Source organism: Phyllostomus hastatus, unplaced genomic scaffold, assembly GCF_019186645.2.
Source record: "Phyllostomus hastatus isolate PE091 unplaced genomic scaffold, TTU_PhHast_1.1 phas_contig_17, whole genome shotgun sequence".
Lineage (NCBI taxonomy): Eukaryota > Metazoa > Chordata > Mammalia > Chiroptera > Phyllostomidae > Phyllostomus > Phyllostomus hastatus.
Genome location: NW_025333664.1, coordinates 25,568,300 through 25,594,435, shown reverse-complemented (window position 1 = coordinate 25,594,435; position 26,136 = coordinate 25,568,300). Strand labels below are relative to the sequence as shown.

General features: G+C 43.9%; 1 protein-coding gene and 1 pseudogene across 1 annotated transcript; both read left to right on the top strand.

Annotated features, from left to right (window-relative positions):
* Positions 1-512: 512 nt before the first annotated feature.
* TMEM230 (transmembrane protein 230) lies at positions 513-12,796 on the top strand. The gene is made up of 4 exons (XM_045833586.1): positions 513-640; positions 4,266-4,385; positions 5,671-5,793; positions 11,772-12,796. Exons 2-4 carry the CDS (start codon positions 4,287-4,289, stop codon positions 11,910-11,912), a joined length of 363 nt encoding a protein of 120 aa, XP_045689542.1. The 5' UTR covers positions 513-640; positions 4,266-4,286; the 3' UTR covers positions 11,913-12,796.
* Positions 8,179-9,024, top strand: LOC123814939 (annotated as a pseudogene).
* Positions 12,797-26,136: the final 13,340 nt, after the last annotated feature.

Below are 26,136 nucleotides of genomic sequence, written 5' to 3'. Positions count from 1 at the left end.
TAAAAGCCTCACGTGTGGTAACATCCCAAGTGGGCGAGCCTCTAAACTCGGAAAGGACTGAAAAGAGGGAAAGAAGCACAAGAGTGTGGCCACTCAAGGTGTAATTGCAGGGGTAATGAATGGGGAACAAGGCGGCATACCCCTGGTGAAAGGCTAGCTGCTCCGAGCAATAGACTGGAACCTCCAGGACTACTGAGCGTCCTAGGGACGCTCGGCTTCCACTTTCTGAGGGGCACTACTGCGCTCCCTGCATTGCCTAAGGGGTCAGGAAAAGAAACTGCTTACTCAGGGCCTTAGTGTCACCCAGGGGGGTGGGCACCCTAGAGAACCGGTCTCTTCTGCGGAGGTGGCCGTGGTCCGCAGCCAGCCCAGGCCGCGCGCCTCCGGAGAATGCTGTCTCCCCGGAGTTGCTAGCACTGGGGCAGGGCTGAAAGAGCACGTTTCCTGTAAGCGGGATGAAAGGCGTCGCTCTCGTGACGCTACTTTCGTTATGTCCCCTTCCCTTACGCAATTTCCGGCTCTGAGCTGGTCTGGGCGGGGTGGGGAGGGTGACAGTTAGGTGAGGCATGTCTAGAGCGTCTCTGCTTCCAACGGCGAACGAGCTGTCGTCGGCGCGCGGACGACTTGGTGCAGCGCTGGGGTAAGTGGTGCCAAGGTGGGGCGGGCGCAGAAGTGGCCCTTCAGACTCACGGCCTGGCGGGGACTACGCTCCCAACCCAAGTCAAGCCCCGAGCCCTCCATGTGGAGTGTTTGCCCGCCTCGGCAAGGCTGGCCTCTTTCCAGAAACCAGTTTTGTTTGTTTTCTGTCTAAATTTGTGTCGGTTCTTCCTTCTCTTCCTGGCGAGGTCTGGAGTCAGGCAGGAAAGTAGTGTGTGTGCAGACGCGCAGTGCCAGGCACTGTGCTAAGTGATGCTGATTCTTTTGAAATTCTTGCAACATTTAGGTGCAGGGGGACTTTGGAGTTGCAGTGGAGCTGGGAAAAAAGCCTGTTGGAACTGCAAAAATACCGATTTCCATACTTGCTTTCTCCTCTTTTAGAATTCTCATGCCTTGCCACCAATAAGCCGCCTTCCCCTCCACTCTCCCTCATGCCCTGCACTTTTTTGTTTTGATGCGGGTATGTGAATAGTTAACGGCAAAGTCCAAAACTTGTTCTTAAAAAGACTAATACAAATCAGAGGTGATTAAGTGCCATTGTAAATCCTCTCATATAGGTAGTTTGGACCTTAAGTTTTATAGAATTAAATTTATTGCCAACTAATCAGATCGCAACATTTGAAAACCTAGTGTTTGCACTGACTGGTGTGGCTCAGTGGGTTGGGCGTCTTCCGGCAAACCGAAAGGTCGTTGGGTTTGATTCCTGATCAGAGAGAGCACTTCCCTGGGTTATGAGCCAGGTCCTCGGTTGGGGGCGAGAGAATGGCAACCGATGTTTCTCCCCGCCCCTTCCCTGCTTCCCCTCTCTAAAAATACTTAAATAAAAATAAAATAAACCCTAGTATTTGACTCAGTTTAATCTAACCCTTTGTTTAAAAAAAATTGGCCAAATGGAGTCACTTTTGCTAAGCCATATCACGAAACCAAAACTTAATAACTAACCTAATTGCAGTTTCATCCCGTTTCTGCCTATAAAAACCTTCCAATTTCTACAACGCCTAACTCCCTTTCGATTGCTAGATGGGATGCTGCCTGATTCATCAATAGAATAATAAAGCCAATTAGATTTTCAAATTTACTTAGTTGAGTTTTGTTCTTTAACACCTTTTAGGATGGCATATAAATTAGCATGCTCTTTTTTCAATACTTGATATCTAAACCACTAATTACTAAAAAGGGACATGAGCATTTATCACCAATTCCTTTATAATGCTAGTTATTTTAGGTTGAATGCAGGCCATTCAAAACAACTCATTAATATATGGGATTAAGTCTGCCTAACCAGCACTAATTGCAGTTGTTATAATGATGATTATTTGTAAAATGTTATACCAGAGGAAAGCCATTCTTTGTTTTTTTGTTTTTGTTCCCCTTATTGAAATACTTAATTTTCTCTTTTATTTTTTTATTTACTTTTTTAAACAAAAAAAAAGTTTATTTATTTTTAGAGAGAAGGAAAGGGAGAAAGACCAATGCATGGTTGCCTCTTGCATGCTCCCCCCTACCCACCCCCGCACTGGGGATCTGGTCCACAACTCAGGCATGTGCCCTGACCAGGAATCGAACCAGCAACTCCTTGGTTCGCAGGCTGGTGCTCAATCCACTGAGCCACATCAGCCAGGGTTTAATTTTCTCTTTTAAAAGATATGTTTCACTTTTAGAAATCAAACAGCTTCATGATCAAATAGATTTACTACTTTTCATTTATACAACTGGCTTTATGGAGGAAAAGCACACAAAATATTTTTAATTTTAAATCATTTTTAATGTTTCAATTACATTTGACATACATTATTATATAGTTCCAGTTGTATACCCCAGTAATTAGACATTACATAATTTACTAAGTAATCATCCCAATAAATGTTGCACCCATCTGACATTATACATAGTTATTGAAATATTATTGACTGTGTTCCCTATGCTGTACTTTACATCCCCATGTTGTTCTGTAACAAGTGGTATTAATACTACTTAATCCCTTCACCTTTTTCACCCATCCACCAGCCCCCCTCCCATCTGGCAATTGTCAAAATGTTCTCTGTCCCTATGACTATGACTCTTTCTGTTCTACTTGTTTATTTTGTTTTTAAGATTCAATTGTTAATATGTATTTATTGCCATTTTATTTCCCATATTTTTCATATTTTTTATCTTTTTTTCTTCTTAAAGAAGACCCTTTTACATTTCATATAATATTGGTTTGATGGTGAACTCCTTTAGCTTTCTCTTGTCTGGGAAGGTCTTTTTAAAAAAAGATTTTATTTATTTATTTTTAGACAGAGGGGAAGGGAGGGAGAAAGGGAGAGAAACATCAATGTGTGGTTGCCTCTTGTATGCGTCCTACTGGAGACCTGGCCTGCAACTCAGTCATGTACCCTGGCTGGGAATAGAACCAGTAACCCTTTGGTTTACAGGCTGGCGCTCAATCCACTGAGCCACACCAGTTGGGGCTAGTTTGTTTTTGTTTTGTTTTGTTTTTTTCTGGTGTTTTGTTCTGTTCTTTCATTTACCATGTTTCTTCGTCTCCTAATTTGGGCAGACTACCTGTGTTTGTTTCTAAGTATTAGGTAGAGCTGCTATGTCTCCCAGGCTTGGTAGGGTTGCCTAATGTAGTAGGTGTCCTGTAGGGTCCAATGGCACAGCCTCCCCTTTCACCCAAACTGGGCACTCAAAGTGTGACCCTCATGTGGGCTATGTACACTCTCCTCTTGTAGTTGAGCCTTGATTGCTGCTGACATGTCAGTGGGAGGGATTTACCTTCAGGCTGATCAGTTGCAGTGACTGGCTGTGACTACCCATACACGGAAAGCAGCTGTGCAGGGGCCCCCTCCACTTACTTCAGCAGGTCTCTGGTACTCACTGAGTCTACCCCTTGAGTGTGTCACTTGTGGAGATGGTTGGGTGGTGATGCTTCAACATGGTCAGAAGCTGTCCACTGGGTGCACTGGCTCTGGGGCCTCCTGGGAGGTGCAAGCCAAAGTCAGCTACCACCTGTGTTCTGCCTGGGGCCACTCAACATGAGCTACAAAGAGATCTGCAGATGGCTGCTACTTGTGCTGGGCTTGGAGGTGCCGACGACGTGAGGCCAAGCTGTGAACCAAGTCCTGTGAATGCATTGGGGAAATAGGCAAAATGTTGATGTGAATGTTATTCCCCACCCTCTCTATCCTTCCTCCCTGGCAAATAAGAGAATCACTTGAGTATATGCTCCTTTTGCTTTTTTCTGAAGCAAGGAAAAGAGACAAACAATACTATGGACTTTGGTGTCAGATGAACCTGGATTTAAATCAACACTTTCCACCCTGTGTGACTTTGGAAAAATTAGAAGGCAGGGTAACACTGGAGGCAAGATAAACATGATTTCTGGTTCTTGGCCAACGTCTTGACTCTCATTCTGCCAGGACAAACTAGAGTGGATATATAATGAGAACACATTCACTTTGTTAAAAGAATTTAGGTTCTAAGAGCAGTGGAGCCTAAACTGCTGATTGCTAGTATGTCCTCACAGCCCAGAGCTCCAATACACTGCATCTGAGAGGCTTGAATTCATTGGCTAGAAAACATCATTGTTGCTTGCAGACAATAACAGTTTTCTTTGTTTTCAGCCTGTAGCTGTGTCTGCGTGTATGATGCCATCTCGTACTAACCTGGCTACTGGAATACCCAGTAGTAAAGTGAAATACTCAAGGCTCTCTAGCACAGATGATGGCTACATTGACCTTCAGGTAAGGGCGGAAAGATGCTGATGAGAGTGGCTGGCTCTGTTTCTGATGAATTAGCAGGAAGGCCTTCTAGGTGGAGGTTTTGCTAACTGTCCCTAGGGATTAGAGGGAGCAGCAGGAAAGAAACCCAGCTCCTTTCAGCCATAGCTGCAGGAGGAGGGACTTTGGTGGAGCTGTTTCAAACAATGTAAATACTGCTCCTTTCTAAGAATTTTTAGTTGTAACATCAGAGCCCAGCAATTGCAAATTTTATTTAGTTTACCTGAAAAATAATCAGATTGTGTTGTGTTAGGTAGAGCTTTTTTAAGGACTGTGTCATTGGTTTGTTTAGAATTTAGTCAAAGCCAATTCATCTCTTAAGGGAGAAACTAACTGCTAAAACCAGCACATTGGGGAAATCTTCCTTCTTCCTGATGTCATGAGACCCAATGTATTAAAGGCATTCTTTGTGACAAACAGTAAATAAAGTAGAATATTTATTAAATTTGTGTTCTACCCTAATCATTTTTTATAAAATACTTAATGATGTAGCATCTCCTTTTGCCCATTTCTCCTTAGAGCAGAGTACTTTAGGTGGAACCAGGGCCAAGGAGGAAATTGCAGGAGCCATCCTTTTAAATATAAACAAATCGATTATTCTTTGTGCTCTTTGGACCCATACTTGAAGGACAGAGATTTTTTTTTAAACACACCTGAAAAACTTCTAACCAGTTAGGTCAGATATAACCGTGAACCAAACCTTAGAAAGTTTGTTTTTGAATCTTAACCTTGAATTGAACTTGTTAATAAGGCAGGTTACTTGCTCCATGGGGCAGGCAACTAATGCTTTAAAAAAAAGCTGTTTCTATAACTTTTGACTGTGTGCTGACTTAACTGTGAAAGTCAGAAATCATTTATTTTCTTTACTTTTCCAGAGCATGATGTTCAGTCTTGAATCCCTATAGATTAGGACAGCTGTCCATGGGCCAGGCACTTAACAAATACATGACCAATCAATGAATAACCATAAAGCGTCTTTTTATTTGTAGGAAAATAGTTTTTCATGCTCTGTGAAAGGAAACTAGAATTAGAAAGAATAACATTCTGCTAGGACTCTTTGGTAGAGAAATAACTAGAGCTTCATCCCCTGCCTGTTCCTTTCCTCTCCCGGAGCTGCAATGGGTGGTAGGAGTTACTTCAAGACACATGAAGCATTCAGATTAGTTCTTATTTTCCTCCCTGCTTTAAAGTGTCTGAGCCCTAGTATTGTCATAATGCTCTTCCTTGTTTTTCTTTGTTTCTCTTCCAGTTTAAGAAAAGCCCTCCTAAAATCCCATATAAGGCCATTGCACTCGCTACAGTGTTGTTTTTGATTGGCACCTTCCTCATTATCATAGGCTCCCTGCTGCTGGCAGGCTACATCAGCAAAGGGGTAAGCTGAAGGGTTTGTGGGAATTTGCCATGAGATCTTTAAAATGTGAACCAGGGCTCTATTGTTTTATGTTTCTAACTAGTACAGCAGATTCCAGCAGGAAGAAGAAAAGGGTTTGGGTTTGTTTTGTGTTTTTTTAAGACTTTATTCAGTGCTAACAAAACACATATTTCTTCTTTTGAACAACAACAAACTTCTCCTACAGTTCCTCTGAGGTAGGTAGTGGCAGGTCAGCAGATTTTCCCTCTGAGATGTTGGGCCTTTTCCTTACTCTCAGAGTTTGGGAGAGCAAAGCTACACCCGGCATGGAGGACTCCTGAATGGTAGAGGCTCTGAATGGAGTAAAATGCTATCGTGGCTTTGTAGTGCTACAGACGTACTGGTCTGTTGGGGGAGAAATGGCGAGGTTTATGAATATCTGGGACCACTGACAAAGCCAGGACTTTTGTCCCATGAATCAGAAGCCTTCTTATTTTGGGTTTGGTCACAATTCCTGTTGGGCTTCATTGTGATACTTTAGAAACCTGAAGTAGTGTTTGGTGGTTCTTGGGCTGCATATAGACACTTAAACAGCGTCTAGGTTGTTTTGAAGTAGTCTTGATCATAATTCATGCTTATTCTTCAACACCCACCAGGTGAGGGGATCTGTGGGCATGATTTTTGGACTCGACAATAGTAGCAATGTCATAATAAATGGCTGTTTATGGGTTTTAAGAAATATATCTAATTTGCCTTAGTCCTTAGCTATTTAAAACAATTATGTGGCCACCAGATGTTTACTTGGTGTGCAGTCTAAGTTTGAACACCTGACTTCAGGACTGGGCCTTCAGTTAACTCTGATTGCATTATGCTGCATAAGTCCCAATCGTATAGTAAGGAGTCTATTCAAGATATAGCTTTTGGCTTTTGGCTCAGAGGAGGCAAAAGTGCAACTTTCTTCAGTCATCCTGAATCCAAGTTCATCTAGCATGAGCCACTTCCACCGTGCCACTGAAATTTGACCTCAAAGATCTTGAGGTGCCCCAGTGGGAAAGTTGGTGCCACGTCTGTCCTGGCTCCCTGGATCGGCCTCCGGGGTCTGTTTTCATTGTTTCTAGGTCTTTTCCATGACAGAATCAGGAAATAGGTATCTTTTAGAAAACAAGGGAAAATAATATATAGATATAAGGAGAGAAATACCATATAGATATAAAATTACAAATATTTCTAATGCAAATTTTTTTAAAGATTTTATTTTATTTTTCAGAGAGGGGAAGGGAGAGAGAAAGAGAGGGAGAAAAACATCAGTGTGTGGTTGCCCCTCACATATCCCCCATCGGGGACCTGGCCCGCGACCCAGGCATGTGCCCTACACTGGGAATCAAACCAGTGACCCCTTGATTCACAGGCTGGCGCTCAACCACTGAGCCACACCAGCCAGGGTTCTAATGCAAATTTAAGATTAGAATTTTTATATGTGTATGTCTATCCTAGTGATATTTGTATAATTACTTGCCTTATTCTCTATATAATTGCTTCAAAACAACAATAGCAGTATTAAATGCTAAATATAGGAAAGCTGAATGCACAGTAAGTTTTCTTCATGAGTCTTTGAATCCTTAGGATATATATCATTAGGGATATAGTCAAAATCCTTTGAAAGATAAAAGAAGGAGAAAAGTAGAAAATGTAAAATAAGATAACAGACATCACACCAATCATGTTCAATTGTGAGAGTTGTAGACTTTATCTTTTTTATTTTCAAATAGTTCATCTTTGGCCTGAGGGAGCCCCCTTCAATTTCTCTTTCCTTGTGTTTAAAGGAGATTTATCGATTGAGTTTAATTCTTTGGGTGAAGGAAATCTCCCTAAATTTACAAACAATGGGAAAAGTCACAAAGAAAAAGGAGGATAAATTAAACTATAAAACATTTAAAACTGTATGTAAAAACCCTAGACAGACATAGCAGTTTTGTAAAGGTGAAGTCATTCAGCACATTTACGGAGCCTCTACTACATGTTGGGCACAGCTGGGGATATGGGGATGAACAAAGTCTCTGTCCTAACGGAATTCTCCCAAAAGTGGAATCCCTCCTGATAAAAGAGACCAAACACCATTCCTCTGTCTTTGGCCTATGTGTCATGCTCATGGGATAAGGAAATAACCTGAAAGGCCAAGGAAAACAGTGAAGTTAGTGTGGTGTTCTGTGCAGCCACAAAAAGTGAGAGACAACTAAAATATCCAGCAGTGTGGGGGTGGGGTTAAGTAAAACTGTGGTACGTCCTTTATAGTGGAATGCTGCACACCGTTCGTTAACATCTATTAGTTTTGGCCAGGCACAGCCTGACCCGTGGCCACGTGACCTGCGCCATTGCTGCAGCCACTGCGGAGGTGTCTGCAATAAGATGAAGCTCATCATCCTGGACCACTATTCTCAGGCTGGTGAGTGGGCTGCCAAATACATCAGGAACCGCATCATCGAGTTTAACCCAGACAAGTACTTCACCCTGCGTCTCCCCATTGGGAGCACCCCACCTGGCTGCTACAAGAAGCTGATTGAATACTGTAAGAATGGAGACTTGTGCTTCAAATATGTGAAGATCGCCAACATGGGCAAGTATGTGGATCTTCCTTGAGACCATCCAGAGAGTTACCACTTCTCTACATGGAAAAACTTCTTCAAGCACACTGATATTCACCCAGAAAACATCAACATTCTGGATGGTAATGTAGCCCACCAGCAGACTGAGAGTGACGCCTTTGAAGAGAAGATCAAGATTGTAGATGGGATTGAACTGTTTGTTGGAGGCATCAGCCCTGATGGACACATTGCCTTCAATGAGCTGGTCTCCAGCCTGGTGTCTAGGACCCATGTGCCTATGCTGGACGTAAACACCATTCTGGCCAGGGCTGGGTTCTTCAATGGAGATCTCGCCAAGGTGCCCACCGTGGCCCAGACAGCAGGTGTGGGCGCTGTCGTGGATGCCAGAGAGGTGATGATGCCTGTCACAGGAGCTCACGGGGCATTTGTACAAAGTCATCGAGGAGGGAGAGTGAACCATGTATGGACCGTGTCACGTCTGCTTTCCAGCAGCATCCCCACAGCGTGACTGTGTGTGATGAGGATGCCACCCTGCCACTAAAAGTGAAGACCCATCAAGTATTTCAAAGGTTTAATGCTTGTTCATAACAAGTTGGTAGACCCTGTGTGCAGTATCGAAGAGGAAGAAACAGAGAAAAGCCAGTTCTAAGAAACGATGCAGTGACTGGCCTGTGCTAATCCTTGTATCAGGTACCTCACTGGGACAGGCTGGTCCTTCTGGAAATTGTCTTAAGGAGGACAGAGTTGTGTTTCTCCGATCCACTCAGATTACTGCAAACGGGTGGATGAATATGCAGCGTGGAGCCTAGTCGTGGAGTTTAGCTACAGGAGAAATGACTTGCTTGTAACTAACTCTTAATCAGAAAAAGTAATTTTGGGGTTTTTAGCTTAGTTCAGCCTCTGATGCTGTTCACATGTACAACCCACCCCTGTCGGGAATTCCTGTCATTATGTGCAGATTCTCAGATGGGGGGGATAGGGGCTTGTTGTACTTGACAAAGCATCTTCAGAGAGGCTTGAGAGCCCCTTTTCCGCAGCTCTGCCCCTTATTGGAGAATCACTGCTGCAGGTTAAAGAACAAGCTCTGGATGTCTAAAACGAGTGTGAGGAGGCAGTCTCTCTGGTCAGTAACAAGTGCCATGGAAAGAAAACTGCCCCATTTCTTTTTTTTCTCAGTTGGCCTTCCCATGAACTCTGAGGACTCCTTGGGGGAGGATTTGGGAGGGTAGGGCTAAAGAGAAGACTTTGCTGATGAACTCATCAGCAAACCTCTAGGGACCCAGCAATGTCAAACCCCTCTCCCTCAGGGACCCTCCAACACCAGGAGGAAGGAGGAAACCCTCTTCCCACCAGAGCCCTGTGTTTTTGTTCCAAGGTCTCACTATGGCTCCCCTTTTACACACTCATTAAAAGTAGACAGTCCACAGGGGCAGTGGTTACTGGCACAATCTCTGCAGTATTCAGCCAGGGTGACGAGGGCTGGGGCCAGCAGCTCACGTAGGAGTTTAGTCACAACACGTGAGTGACGTGTTCTGCTTCCCTAGGAGATGAGTGTCAAGACAACATGCAAATGCTTGTAAAGTTGCCTTTCCCTGAATAAAATACCCCACCCTTCTAACCCTCTCACCTTCATGTGGCATGCTCTGATGTTTCCAGAACATCAGGAAATACAACCCTCTCGTCCCTTTATCCTTCATCCCTGTTCACAAAACGAGTCTATTTCTCTGCCTTCTTTTACTTTCTTAAGGCTCCTCCTTCCTGTTCAAGTGGCTGCTGCCTCTGTTTCTGGTGAAAATTTTTCAGAGCCTGGCTCAGGCCTCTAAGTACTGAATTTGCTACCAGCATGTTGTCTTTACCTCTTTTTTTCTTTTAAAGACTTTTATTTATTTTTAGAGAGAGGGGAAGGGAAGGAGAAAGAGAGGGAAAGAGACAGCAATGTGTGGTTGCCTCCCATGCGCCCCACTACGGGGGACCTGGCCTGCAACCCAGGCTTGTGCCCAGACTGGGAATTGAACCGGTGAAACCAGCCAGGGCTGCGTTTAGCTTTTATATGTGGTCATGCTGTCAGTCCATTTTAAGCCAATAGATCAGTGGACTTGTTTGCAGTGTGATATTTTCTGTTTAACTCAATGTTTAAACAACACAACAAAAAGCATTATGACCCTGCCCAGGTAGCACATTTTGTCAGAGCATTGTCCTAACACATCAAGGTTATGGGTTCGATCCCCAGTCAGGGCACATACAAGAATCAACTAAAGGATGCATATAATAAGTGGGGCAACAAATCGATGTTTCTCTCTCTCCTCCCTCTCTAAAATCAACAAATAAAATCAATAAATAAAAAATGTAAAAACCCGTTATATTAGTTCCAGGTATACAACATGATTCAAAATTTGTACTTACTGCAAAATATCACCACCATAAGTCCAACTAACATCCATCACCACACATAATTACACATTTTTTTGTGTGATGAGATTTTTAAGACCGACTCTCCCATCAACTTTTGAACATACAGCACCACATTCATAACTGTAGTCACCATAGTCTACACTACATGTCCAGGGTTTGTTTATTTCATAATCGGTTGCCTTTGACCACTTCACCCATTCCTTCTACCTCCATACCCCACAGTGAAAAGCTTTTAGTAATATTTTGGCAATGTCTTATTGTAAGAGACAAAAAATAAGGCACAGAGTGTGTTCAAAGCTAAAAATGTTAAATAAGGAATAGAAGCAAATAAGCCAAAATCTCTGTGGTTGAACATGGATAATATATTTTTGTTATAATTTTAGGTACTTTGCAGGTTTTATTTTTTAAGATTTTATTTTTTAGACAGAGGGGAATGGAGGGAGAAAGAAAGGGAGAGAAACATCAATGTGTGGTTGTCTCTTCTGTGCCTCCTACTGGGGACCTGGCCCACAACCCAGGCATGTGCCCTGACTGGGAATTGAACCAGTGACCCTTTGGCTCGCAGGCCAGTGCTCAATCCATTGAGCTACACCAGCTAGGACACTTTGCAGGTTTTAAAAAAAATTTATTGATTGATTGGAGAGAGAGGGAGAGAAGCACTGATTTGTTGTTCCACTTATTTATGCATTTATTGTTGCTTCTTGTAAGTGCCCTGACCTGGGTATCAAACCTGCAACCCTTGCGTATCAGAATGACGCTCTAACCAACTGAGCTACCCTGCCAGGGCAGTCCTTCACAGTTTTTCTACAATTGGTAATCAGGAGAAGAAAAAGATGTAAACCTTTGCACTAGGTAGTGTGCTACCCCAAGAAAAATACTCTGAAAAGTCTAACTTACTGATCTATGGATGGGACCCATGTGTTATTTTATTTTAAAATTTATAATTTATGTGATACTAATGCATTTGCCTCTTTCTTCCACCAGGGGGCAGACCGGGCTGTTCCTGTCCTGATCATTGGCATCCTAGTGTTCCTGCCAGGGTTTTACCACCTGCGCATCGCCTACTACGCATCCAAAGGCTACCGGGGTTACTCCTACGATGACATTCCGGATTTTGATGACTGAGCTCGGCTTTAAGATACTGAGCAGAAACTATGGCTAAAGGATAAGGAATCTGCAGTTTGCAGATGTTTAACAAAACCATAGCCAGGTTTTATGGGTCCATCCTAAAGACTTAACTGAGCTTACAGTTAGCTAATTAGGGCATGCTCTATTTTTCATCTCCTGGCCCTGACAAAAAGCTGATCAGTTTTTCCACAGGATCCTGTCTGTATCATGGGAGAATAGCAATGTTAATTGTATGGGAAAACAGGAGGTTATTCTGTAGTAGAATGTTGCTGCCACCACCCTTCTTGGAGTTCAGCATTTCTTTTAAATAGCCTTTATTGTCAGTTTGTTCTTGTGGCACATGGAAGAAAGCAGTATGTCAAACTTCTCACTACTAAGTAGTTTATTTTAAATATCCAAGTATCTCATCCCCTATGCGCTAACTTCATGTTCTAATGAAAGACCCTGGCAAAATCAAATCTTAGTGTGGATGCATCTGTAATATTAAGAGCAATCAGGAATTTTCTTAAACCTCCGAGCAAGTTTTCAAAATGTAAAGACTTCCCCTGTTCAGCACTCCTTGGCCAGCTCTGGTCCGGTTCACCAATTCATTAGGCACCATATAAACTGGGTAATTCTATCCTTTATAGATTAAGATGTTCTGTATATCATGCCTTTAAGGACTGGACTTATGGCTGTTTTCTAAGGAAAAGGGTAGATAAGTGGTTGTTATTTAGAGTTTATAACCGCATTGTTAGTACCTTGTATTATGATGTCATTCTGCTGAAGATTGGAAGATTTGGCCTGGATCCTTAGGGGACTATATTGCCTTAGTTTGATTCTGTTACCTAGCTTGCAAAAAGTGACTTAATTCAAAAGAAATTAAAATGTCAAAATCCAAATCCTACACTTAAATGAATTAACTTCAAACATATTTCAGAAAAGGTTTAAATGATTATATAATATCACAGATGCCAATACCCAGGACTACTTTCATTTTTAGATAACTGACATTGCAGGTCAGACTGCTTTCAGTCATGCTTCTACTCTGGGGTGGTGGATTGCTCAACCAGAAGCCTGGAAGTGCCATTAGCTGCTGTTTAGAGGGCTGTGGGTAGAGCAAGTTTACTGGGGAAGATGAGTTCAGCTTTGGATGTGTTAAGTTTTTTTTTTTTTTCCTAGACTGTATTTATTTTTAGAGAAGAGGAGAGAGGGAGAGAAACATCAATGTGTGGTTACCTCTTGGGCGCCCTCTTTTGGGGACCTGGCCCACAACCCAGGCATGTACCCTGAGGGGGGATTGAACCAGTGACCCTTTGGTTCACAGGCCAATGCTCAGTCCACTGAGCTACGCCAGCCAGGGCAAGGATGTGTTAAGTTTTAAATGTCTGCTCAGAATTCAGGTCGAGCTGTTGACTAGGCAATTGCAATGTGCAAGTTTGGAGTTCAGGAAGGGTGTCTAAGCTGGAGGTAGAAATTTGGAAGTCAGTGTTGGGATATCTAAGAACCATGAGGCTGGATGTGATCTCCCACAAAGTGAGTGCACATGGGTAAAAGACACTAGGGCTCAGGAAATGAGGGACCAAAAAAGGGACCTGAAGCAGCCTCCAAGGTTAGGAATGTTTGTTAAGGGGAGGATAGGCTGGGGAGTCTGGCAGATTAATGAAAGTCCTTGGGCCTTGGCAGTGAAGATGTGAGGAAATATATAAAACTTTATTCTAGGCAGTGTTTGCAAAGCAAAGCTCAGGCCAGAAGGTTTTGGCCGAACCAGATTACTTGGTCCTTTTTATAAGGATAATCTTGCCAGTGGTGAGCGGGTGGGAGCACAAGGGTGCACAGTGAGAAGTAGGCATTTGGTTGGTGTGAGTAAACATTTGCTCCCCCACCCCATTTCCCAAGGTTCTATAATTAAGTTTCTCATATACCCTTCCACCCTTCCAGAAATGTTCTAAGTGTGTGTGTGTGTGTATCCTTAAAAAAACAACAACAACAACTTGGGCTCCCATTGTATAGTTTTAAAATTTATTTTTCTTCCTATTCTGTTTTGTATAACTTTCCATACTCACAGAGATCAGCCACATGTTCTACATGTAAATTACAAGTACAGTTTACAAGCACGTGGTCACTGGGTCCTAAGAGCAGAGACCATAAAAGTCAGGTGCCTAGGGCAGGAATTCTCTCTTGGATGTCCCCTGAGGAACCGCCCTTGCTGTTCTATTTGAACATTCAGGCTCATAGTCTCATTGCATTCGGGATTGTTACTGGAGTATTGTTTATTAAGTCAGAATCAGAATCCCTGTAACTAAGCATTGACAGCAATTGCATATTCTGGTGCCTTATAGAAAATATATAGACCTTCCTAAGAATAGTGAATGTTCCTTAACCCTTTGCCCAATTTTATGCCAAGCACTTTCATTATTGTATTCTATTTCATTTTATTCCTTGTGAAAACCCCAAGTTGGGTAAGATTCTTAGGTAACAGGTTGGATATTTGCAATTGAAATTTAGGAAAAGCCTGAATTGACTCTTACCAGGTATGAAAGCCAAATGCCTTTAGGGCTGGGTAGAGAAAGAAGAGGGAGGGGGACTGTAGTTGGAGGGATGAGTGTATGTTTTACCTAAAAGCGGCTTCCTCCCCTCCCCTCTACCTCTGGCTTTTATAGTGTTGGTCAAATCACATGCTCTAGTCTTGTGAGGGTTTTCTTATTTACAACAACTATTATGCCACTCAAGTCCGAAAGTCCTCCCCAGTTACATCAGCTGTTCCACGTGCAATGGCAAGTCCACACCTGTTGCCTCTGGATGAACTTCACCAGATCGATGTGCCAGAAGCATATTGACTGCTTCCTGTCTACCAGGAATCATCAGGTGCCACACGGAAACAGGAAAAGATAGGGATTGGTTAGGGAGGAGCAGAGTTTGCAAACTAGTGGCCACAGACGTTGGCCTGCATTTTGTTTTTAAAAAATAGGAAGGTTCACATGATCTCGATTTTTGGCTTTTCTTCATTACCAAGGGGCTACAACCAACTGGAGCGAGGCGGCAAAGCAGCTTTAACTGGACAGAATTCTCTAGTTCACTGCAGTCGCCACCACTGCTCATTTACTTTTATACCCAACCTGCTGATTTTCTTCTTACACAAGGACAGAGAGTGTCTGGTGGGCCCACAGAGCCCAGCACAGTGCTGGTGATCACTTAGGTCATTACTGAATGAAGAACCAAAGTGCGGTGCGTTTCCACCCCGGGACACTTCCTTTGGGATGTGAACCGATGGGCTGGTGCCATTTGACTCAGACTTGCTGAATGGCCCTCTATCACCTGCCCGGCAGTCCAGCTACTCTTTCGAGTTGGTGCTACCCAGTGAGTCAAGTCCAGTGGACCCAGTTCACAACCACCTGGCAGTCCCCTCCTCTGAGGTCCTCCGATGTCCCTGCTAGCTGGCACAGAAGGACCTGTTACTGGTGTGCCAAGGGAAGATGGTAGAGGGAAAATCATAGCCTTGACTTTCTGCTGGCCTTCAAAGACTCAAACCAAATCAAGCTGCCCCAGTTACCTTGCTCTGTCTAAATTCCTATCCCGGGGCTTCTCTCCCAGATTCAGTCTCACAGATTCCTGACCCCACAGGTGTGCGGTTCAGTCAGGGTTTAGTGCCGTGGGGGAAAGGCCGACTACTTTGTATTAGCTACAAGATAGGAAGCAAATTGCCTGTAGAGTGAGATCCACTTCACAGGGTAAGTGTGAGGATCAAAACAACGTGGGAGGGTGCTTTACTGACACGGTAAGCAGCTCTTTACTGACACGGTAAGGGGAAGCTGCTCTTTGAGAAAGTGAAGGTCACATTTTGACCGCAAGGAGTAGTGCCTGGAGTGAAGCTTAGAAGGAGGGGAGAGCCTATCAGTTATTCCCGAGGCCAAGCTGAGGAGCCTGCTGTTCCCTGGTGAAACTGCCCCACAGCTAGGGGCCCAAATCAGCATGGCAGTTAGCCCCAGCCGCGAGGCAGGGCTCCCGTCCTTGACAGAACCACCTGCTGGAAGGTGTGAGGAGCTCACCAGCCCCTGGACTTCCTCCTCTGCTGTGCAACTGGGCCTGGGACCTGGGCGCTCCAGTCCTTCTCTGGAACAAGAGGGGATCAAGGAGAAGGAAAGCACTCTACTGTAGCCAACACATGGGCCACAGAGGCTCCTGCCCCAGGAGGCCCTGCAGGGAGGGCCGTGAAGATGAGGTGATGCAGCCGGAGCTCCATGAGACCAGCTCTCCCTGGACCTTGTTCTTCCCTCTCTGTTCTCCCCATGGTGCCCGTTTTTACATTTTTCTGTACTTCCTCTCCTCAGTCTTGTCCCCTTGCTTTTCAAAGTGTAGTCCGTGGACCAGCAGCATCAATGTCACTGGGAAACTCCTTGGAAACGCAGAATCTTGGGCCTACCCCAGCTCTGCTCGGTCAGAACCTGCATGTGAACAAAACATCTGGAGAGTGGTCCATTGCATGTCAATGTCTGAGAAGCACTGGTCTGAGGCGCCCTGCACCTCCTAGTCCATTTCCTCACTTTGAGACAGGACCTCCTGGCAATCCCAGTGGACAGGGGTGGGAGGTGCCCAGAAGGTCCCAGGAAGGTATAGCCCCTCCTCCATCCTCCTGTACTCTCCAGCTAAAACAGTAACTCTCGGGGGCTTGAAGAAGTGTCACAGAAATGGCAAGGAAACAATTCAGGGAGCTTTATGAAGATCTTCTTTGTGAGCAGTGAGAAGTCAAAACAGAGGCCACACTGGCGGGGAAGGCCCATGGCCAGACTGGAAGCACACGTCGGTGCTCTGAAGGCCAGGGGAAGGGAACAATGTGTCATTTATGACCCAGGGAAAGGCAGGATATCTTTTCTCTTCGTTTCCGTGGGAGGCAGGCCTGGTGGCTCAGGAGTTTAGCTCATACACTGGAGGTGCTGCCTTCCCTCTGTCTGACACTCTGCTGCCTCCCTTTGCTCATTCTTCTCACTAACTTTAGAAGAGCCAGCTAGAAAATACCCTAGTCTGAAGGATCAAGTTTCTTGGCCAAGGTGCTAATCCTTCAAGAGGGTTTTCTATGGGATTAATATCTGCAGAGCTGACACTGAGACTACCACCCACATGGCCAATATCCCCCTACAACTGAAAAGATGACAGCAACAGAATCACCAACACAGTTTAGGAGGGTGCCGCCTGGCAGAGTTGAGAAAATGACTTGCACCAGGTGAGAGGAGTGGCCGTGACGAGCTGGGGTAAGTCCAGTCTCTCTGGACAGAGCCACAGGATCCTGTCCCTGGAGCTGTGATCTGAACATTTTAAGACCTACTGACAAAGGACTTGCTGAGAGTTCAAGTTTCCCCTTCTTGAGGATGTCCGAAAATGCCAAGTGTTTTCCCCATATAAGGGTGAATGAAACCACAGTGAGACCAGAGGAGCCGTGGACAGATGCCAGCCCAAGATCAAGGACTCCTGCTCCTTCTGAACACTGGCTAGAAGGACATCTATTGTATTTTGCTCCCAGGTGTTTGCATCCCACCTCCAGCGAGGGACCAGGGAGTTTTCCCTCTCTTTTGGTCTTATCTCATCCATTGGCAATAAAAGGAGTTCATTTATCAAAGGACAGAGATTAGGGTTTTGCAATCTAAGAAAACAAAGCAGGCACAAAGTCTATAAAGTCACATAGGGTGTTGGCAGTGGGGACCCACATTTACTTACAAAGGCCCAGGGCACCGAAACTTGATACTAGAGAGCACTTTGGGGGCAAACTATCTCTTTATTAAAACAAGCCAACTTAAACATTAACCAAAAAGGTAGACCACAGAGCTTTGAAAGCAGCTCTATCTTGATACAATTAGGTCCTCCACATTTCCTAACTGTTATCAGTCGCAGCTTTCATCTAACCTTGGTCTTATGTTTAGACCTTGATCTTAATTTGTCTGGTAATTCACCTTGAATTCTACTTTTAAGTTCATCCATGAAACACTTTTTGGGCACGTACTCTAGACATAGCACTTTGTTAGGTATAAAACAGGAATCATCTACTTGCCCCAGAAGTTCGTAATTTACTTGAGAAAGATCCATACTGAACTCGCTAAACAAATAAGTAATATTAATAAATGAGTAACTTAGAAAAGTGTTGCTCTCCTGAGTGGATTGGAGAGGAATGGAGGATTAGCAGGCTGTGGAAGGGTCTGGCTGAGACAGGGCTGGTGGGAGATGGGGGAACTTGGACTGGCCCCAACCTGGTAATGAGGTGCTGTGGTCTGGGCACCCCTAAGGTTTCCTAGGTGACAAGTTCTGGGTGCCTAGGTCCCTCACATCCCCCGTCACTCACATACTGGCAGGCCGCCCCCATTTTCTCCATAGAATTGTGTCATTTTAATTGTGTCAATAGTAAATTTTGGCATTACTAAGAATTTATGCAAACCCTATTTAGGCAGCTAAGCCAGACACAGACCATGACTGACTTCTCACTTCTGGCACTACTTGTAGCTTTTCTCGGAATGAACAACCTTGTTTTGTTTGTTTGCGTGGTTTTCTGTGTACCCGGCACTGGTTCAAACCTCGGCCATTTGTCTGTCTCCCAGCATTGCCCCCACTTCACCCTGCAGATCTCTCTCCAGGGCCGCTGCCCTGCTGTCTGTCTGCTTCTCCTGGTTGCTGGGAGGCGGGGATGCGACAGCAGTGCCTTCAGGCTTCCGTGTGTTGTCTGTGGAGACGCCTGGCGCCACTCTGCAGGTTTTCATTGTACTAGCAGTTTTGTCTAGATGCTCGTAGGAGTTCCTTCAGTGTTCTGAAATTTCACAGTGATGTGTCTTATTGTTGCCCTGTTTTTACTTAGCACCATTACCCATTTTCCCAGGTACTCTGGGTCCTTTCAGTCTGGAAACTCATGTCTTCTGGTGTTAGGGGATTTTCTGAAACTAATGTCAGTGATAATTTCCTTCACTCAAATATCTCTGTTTCCTATAACCTGAATTTTAAAAAAAAATTATTATTTTTAATTTTTTAAAAGATTTTATTTATTTATTGTTAAAGAGAGGAGAAGGGAATGAGAAAGAGAGGGAGAGAAACAGCAATGTGTGGTTGCCTCTTGCGCACCCCCCACCGGGCACCTGGCCCACAACCCTGGCATGTGCCCTGACTGGGAACTGAACCAGCAACTCTTTGGTTTGAAGGCCTGTGCTCAGTCCACGGAGCTACACCAGCCAGGGCTTAAAAATCTAACTCTTAAATTGACTTTTAGCCAATCCATTCCTGTGTGTTTCACCTCTACCTCCACTTTTAGAGGTACTTGTCATCGCCAGTTTCCTGAGTTTTGGGGGGTGGAATTCTGTATTATAAAACTGTGTTGCTCCTATGCTTCTCTTCTGCAACCAGGATCCATCACTCTCTAGTGTTTCAGAGTAAGGTCAGAGTGGGGAGGTCCACCCAGTCTACTTGTCACTGAGCAGATGAACTGATCTGCTAGGACTGCGAGGGTCCTACGGTCTGTATCGGTGCTAGGTGAAGGGGTCCTACCTGTCAATGCCACAGCAAAGCAATACACAAATGTTTTCTTCTCTTTGCATCTGTGCCACAACCAGGATGGAAAGGTGAGTTATGATTTCAGTATCTGAGCCCTGATCGTGTTCTCTTGTCTTACCCAGTCCTTGTCTTTGGCCTTGTTTTCATACATCTCCTTTCTGTTCTCCTACACAGATCCCCACCACAAGCTCTTTGCTGGTACCCATGTTCCCTTTTCCTCCAAACCCTTCCAGGGCCTCGATTCTGCTGAGTTCCCACCACCCATATTTAGATGAGCTTATATCATCAATAGTGTCGTTCCACTTGCTGCTTAACCTTCGATGACCAGTGCCCTCTCTCACTTATTATACCTGGTTCTGGGGCCTTTGCTCACACTTCTGCTGGCCTAATCAAGTTAGGAGACCCAGGCACTACCTCACTAACTTACTCAGGTACCAAACGTGCTCAATACATATATTAAGTCCAATTGCTCTTGAAGTTCTTAGAAACCCCTGGAATGTGCAGCACCAGACCTGGCCAAGATTAGGTCCTAAGTTCAAAACCCTGTGAGTTATTGACAGTCTGCAATGACGGTAGAAGGCAACAGGTCAAGGCATGGCTGTTGGTGGTCCAGGAGGGAGAAAGCTGCATGTTGAAATCTCTCTGGACACAGCCAAGCCTGTGAGAGTGTCTCCAGTCACTGGGGGTCAGCCCAGGATTTTCCTGCCACCTGGTCATTTCCCAGGCCTTGAAAATTAGTAATTTAATTAATTTAAATATGGAATTATGTTGAGATGAAAGATCCCTCCCAATAACAGTTTGCCATTATATTCTTCCAGGAAAGAATATATGCATAAATAAAAATATATTTTTATAATAAAATAAATATACAATAAAAAAATAAAATTTAAAAATAGATATGTTTTAAACCCTTTTCATTGTAAAATATGATACCTATACAGAAAAGTACATAAAACATACATGTATGGCTTAAATAATTATGGTAAAAGTGAAAACTGAAGGAAGCACCTCCCAAGACATGGGCATCTTGGAGAGATGGGGCAAGATGGGGCAGCATGGGCAGCATGGTGAGAGGTGACAAAGCAGATGTGGCCTGGGAACTGGCCGACCGCTCTATGGCTGGTAGGTTGTAACAGGAAGGCCTGAGGAGAGAATGCAGGCAGGTAAGATCTTGGAGAGCCCTCTGTGCCACGGGAAAGAGTCTAGGGCTTCAGCCCTTCTCTCTACTCTCCACTCATTCTCTATATCTGGTTAATACTCCAAAGGAAGTATGATGTTTCTTCTCTGCAACACAAAGATTAGCATGGAAAACCCCAGTCTTTGATCAAGCCCATGAAACCCCTGAAATGGGACAAAAGCAGACTCCTCTGGATAAAGATGAGAAGAAGCACTTGGCTCATGAAAAGATTCAAGTGGGGGAAGGGATAGTGGGGAGAAATAGGAGAAGGTCCATCAAGGAACATTTATAAAGGATGCATGGACAAAGCCAAAGGGGGTTCTTGAGGGTGGGAGCCGGGGATGGGTGGAGCAGAGGGAAGTAGTGGGGTGAAAATGGAGACAACTGTACTTGAACAACAACTTAAAAAAGATTCAGGAATAAAAAAATGGAGCTCTTTAAATAATTATCATAAAAGTGAAAACTGAAGGAAGCACCTCCCAAGACATGGGCATCTTGGAGAGATGGGGTGAGATGGGGCAGCATGGGCAGCATGGTGAGAGGTGACAAAGCAGGAGGAGAATTGGAGGAGAGTTGCTTCCAGTAGCAGGGGAAACTTGTACAAAAAAAAAAGATTCATATTCATGATGAGATTGGAGAGGCCATTGGAGGGGGCCACCTGGAGTCTGAGAATACTGCTTTTAGATGAAACTTAGGATTCAGGGGAAGACACTCAGAATTGATTATTAGGCACAACATTATGTGAAAATCTAAATCATGAGAAAGTTTAGAAGCATCACTATTCATTTTATAAGCCTAGTATAACCCTCATATAAAAGCTTGTCCAAAGGAATGTGGTTTTTTTTTTTTTAATCCTCACCCCAGGACATGCTCATTGATTCTAGAGAGAGGGAAAGGGAGGGAGAGGAAGAGAAACATCAACGCGTGAGAGAAACATTGGTTGGTTGCCTCCCAAACCAGGGACAGAACCCAAAACCTAGGCATGTGCCCTGAACTGGGATGGAACTCATGACCTTTTGGTTTATGGGATGATGCTCCAACCAACTGAGCCACCCTGGCCAGGGCTCCAAATATTTTAAAAAGCACACGCCAAAGTTACTTATGAATACTGATCTTAAAATTATAAATAAATTGTAAGATCAAATACAGCTGCGGATTAAATACAGGCAAAGTCAAAGGTATATTAAGAAAATCCATTGTGTATTTATTATCTTAATAAGTTCAAGGAGAAAAATTATATGACCCATTTGATTGATGCCAAAAAGACATTAGATAAAATTCAACATCTATTCCTGATTTAATAACAAAACATATTAAATCTCTCTAGCCAACTTCATACAGCTAGATCTTAACATAAAAAAAAGAAAAACCCATGAAGAATCAATAACAAATGCCATACAGTAAAATACCACATGCATTTCCATTAAAATCAGCAAAATAGGTAAAGGTGCTCGCTAACATTCATCATTCTGGTTAAACAAAGCAAAAGCAGACATCACTCTCAGTTCATAGATTCAAGTTTGGAAAAAGTAAGGCATTCCTGTTTTTTCTGCTCTTTAAAATAATTCCATTGAATTTCAATCATGATCATCATTCTGTTAGGGGATTGAAATGGACTCTGTCTTTATGAGTGTTCCTCTCCTTCCAGTTTGCCATCTCTGTTGGAGAAGGGGACCCAATAGTTTCAAGGTCTCCAGGGAGGGAAAGCATCTGGCTATTTGTGTGTCCACACTGGCATTTTCTGAGATGTACTTTGTTTTGTCTAGACTTCAGGGATTGGTCCATCCAGGTAGTTGTGGCGTTGTCCCTTATTTTTAGTGGCACATTTTCTTAAGGTCTCTCTCAGTCCCTTCTGCACCCCATTTGGACACATGAGAACATGAGGTGGCCCTTATGCCTGCCTGGTGGGAGTGTCCAACGTTCTCTACTGCCTTTGGGCTCCTTCTGGACACTTACTGAATTATTCTGCAACTCCCCGCCCCATGATGGGGCATGTGGGAAATGTGTGGGCTGTCTCCAATCCAGCTGTCCAGTCTGTCTGTCATAGCCTTTTCATTTCTCAAAGAAATGATAGGATCTTGCTGCTTCCCAGGCTCTACTTAGAAAAAGGGCACAGTTTCCCAGTCTGTCAAGGATATCGCTTGTTCTCCTGCTGGCAGCTTTCCCTTCCCAGCCCCCACCCTCCATTTATGGCAATGCTCAGGCTTGTGGGGGAAGGGGCACAGGATGCAGGGACAAGCTGAAATTTTCAACCAGCTTGCTTCCTTCTAACTCTTTTCTCCAAATCCAGAGTCTTTTAGTTAATCTAAAGAAGCAGCAAACCAAAGCACATTAATTTAAAAAGTTAACCTAAAGATCTAACAATCTATGGTGAGGATCCTTTTGTTTTACTTTTAATTGTCATGGATTAATATTTTTGGTCTATATGCTGCTCAGTGAGATTAGTCTGCCAATTGTGCATTTGAATATTGTGGCAACATCAGTTTGCTATAAATTTTCTAAATTCTTGTTCTCAGTACCTGTCCTTAATTCATGGGCCAGTGACAAAGAGCTCACGGACCAGCAGTGGTCCAGAGGTCACACTGAATAACCTGATATAAAGGTTCAGTCGCTTCCTCATCTGCTCTTCTAAATCTGATAAAGACATTCAAAACTAAACATGCGAGAACTTGACTTTCTTTTCCTGTTTGCATTCTTCTGTGTCATCCTTCCTTAAGGCGCTAATAGGCACAGAATACTCTAGCTGCTGCCAGACTGGAGGGAAGTGATCTTGTGGTCAAAGAAAAGAGTGGAAATGAAAACTGTAACAGTTAACACCAAAGGTTTCACTCTTGCTGCAGAAATGGGAAGTATAAAATTGGTTTGTAAACAAAGGAAGAGAGTGAGACACTAATTATAATTTCTAAATAAACAAAAATTATTTACAAAAAGCCAAAAGATTTCTAATAAGAGAGTTCAGTTGTATAAATAGTAACAAAGTCAAGAGCCCTTCTACTCTACTGGAATAATGATTAGAAAACATAATAAAATAACGGTCTCATTCATAATAACTATGAAACAAAAGGCTTGGCTCTCAAATTAATAGGAAGTTACTGAGTAAATTTGAAGAAAATCACAAAACCTTACTGAGACACTTCACTTAAAATATTTTATCAAATTAGTAGGTCTCATGGTGTAAAGAGGTATAAATTTGTCTACAAATGCAATCACTTTCTAATCAAAATCATATAGGGGGGTGAGGAGGACTTGACAAAGTGATTCAAATTTATCTAGAAAGTAAAGGGATAGTAATAGCTAGAAAACATTTCAAGGGAGACTCTTGAAGGACTTACCCTCTTTGATATTACGTGGCATTATAAAGCTACAGAAAATAATACACGCTATTCTATACTGGTGTTTAAAGGGAAATCAGCGGAACAGAAAACTAGCCCAAAAGAGGCCTAAATATCAATAAAAACTTAGTATATGATATATGGGCAATTAAAATCACTAGAGAAAGAATGGGTTGTTTAATAATAAGCTGTATTAGAACAACTGATTGACAAGTGTGCCCAGTTCTCCTGGGCTTCCATTTGTATTGTACTTCCTCATCCCTTCACGTTGGATGACACTGGATGACTCTCATTGGCCAATGAAAAGAGTTTGAGTGATGTGTCACTTCTGAGGAGAAACTGTAAGAGCCAGACAAAGGAGCTAGGCTCTTGTACTGCCATTCTGGTCTTTGGCTACCGACCAGGGGAAGGGAACTTCAAAATTCCCAAATACTTACAGCCCTTCAAGCAGTCCTGTAGGCTCCTGTACTCAAGGGCAGTCTTCTGAAGGTTGCTGGTGTTAGCCATCCACAGCAAAGCTGGTGGGAGATGGGTACAAAGAGCTGGTTGAAAGTGGGCCTTCAACAGAATCCACTGTAAGGCAGGCATGACCAGAATCTGCTGGGAAAGCTGGTGCCAGATGGGCAGGCCCAGGGGGCCCAAGAGCTGGGCAGGGGGCAAATGCTGTACCTTGAAGGGAGCTGCTGCCAGAAGTGCCACACAAAGGAATAGGCTGCAAGTGTGGCACAGGGAGAATGTAGTTGTAGTAATAAGAGCAAAATGTGGTGTTGAGGGAGACAAGGAAGCCCTTTTCCAGCTTCCCTCATCTTGGTGTGTAAGCCTCCAACAGCCCAAGCCTCAGACTGGCCTTGTGCTCGCCTGTCTCTGAGCTGGCAGCCTGCTCATCCAGGATCTATGAGCAGCTCTTCACCCAGGCCTGTGTAGTCACTGGTGTCATGCCTCAGCTTGAACCTGGCTCCAGTTCTGTCTCTCCAGCAGCACCCTGACAGCACCGTGGAGCCTACAGACTGAGCCCCTCAGCCAAGGCCCAAAGAAAGGAGCAGAAGGCCCTCTAAGCTGGCCCCACCTGTGTGCTCTGCCTCTGTCCGTGGTTCAGGGGTGTTCAAACCGTGGCCCATCAGCTACATGCAGCCCAGGATGGCTATGAATGCAGCCTGACACAAAATTTAAGTGTACTTAAAACCATTTTTTTGCTCATAAGTTTTCTTTAGTATTTCTATATTTAATGTGTGGCCCAAGACAACTCTTCTTTTTTTCAGTGTGGCCCAGAGATGCCAAATGGTTGAACACCCCTGGCAGTAGTTGCTGTCAGTACTGTGTGCAGACCCTCTTACTGGGTATGTGTGCCCAGGCCTGGGCACTTCCCATTCCTTCCCTCACCAGTGACTTTCCTGGGAAGACTGTCCTGGAGCTCCTGGAGCTGTTCTGGAAACACTGGACTTTACATTCACTTAATAATGAGTGATAGGAGCCCTGGCTGGTGCAGCTTAGTGGACTGAGTGTGGGCTGTGAAGCAAAGGGTCGCCAGTTCGATTCCCGGTCAGGGCATATGCCTGGGTTTCGGGCCAGATCCCCAGTGGGGGTCACGTGAAAGGCAACCACACTTAATGTTTCTCTCCCTCTCTTTCTCCCTCCCTTCCCCTCTCTCTAAAAATAAATAAATAAAATTTAAAAAATAATGAATGATAGTGTGGGAGAAGGAAAATCTGGTTCTCTTGTCTAGAGTCAGGGTAACCCTGGGGTATAATTGAAACTAACAGACGACAAATGCATTATTTAAAATTATTGTAATTACTTAAAATTTTAAGTTTACTTAACATTGTTTTAATAATTTCCCTGTGTGCTAAAAAGAACACAGTTATTTTTTTCAAGTGAGGCATTTGGTCCATCTTGAGCTGCATATTTCATGCCTGTAATAGCCACAATTCTAGAGAAGGATTCCCTCCACCCAAGATCCTCATGCCCAGGTTAGTCGATCAGACACTAGCCTAGGTACTGCTGTAAAAGCATCTTGTAATTATAATTTAAGTTCCTAATCCATAGGCATTAAAATACGAGGTTACCTGGGTAGGCCAGAGCTAATCACATGAGCCCTGTACAAAGCAGCAGAAGGAAGCAGAAAAAAGAGAGATTCATAGCATAAGAATGACTTGACAGGCCATTCCGGGTTTGAAGGAAGGTGGGTGGCATTAAGGAACTGAGAGTGTGG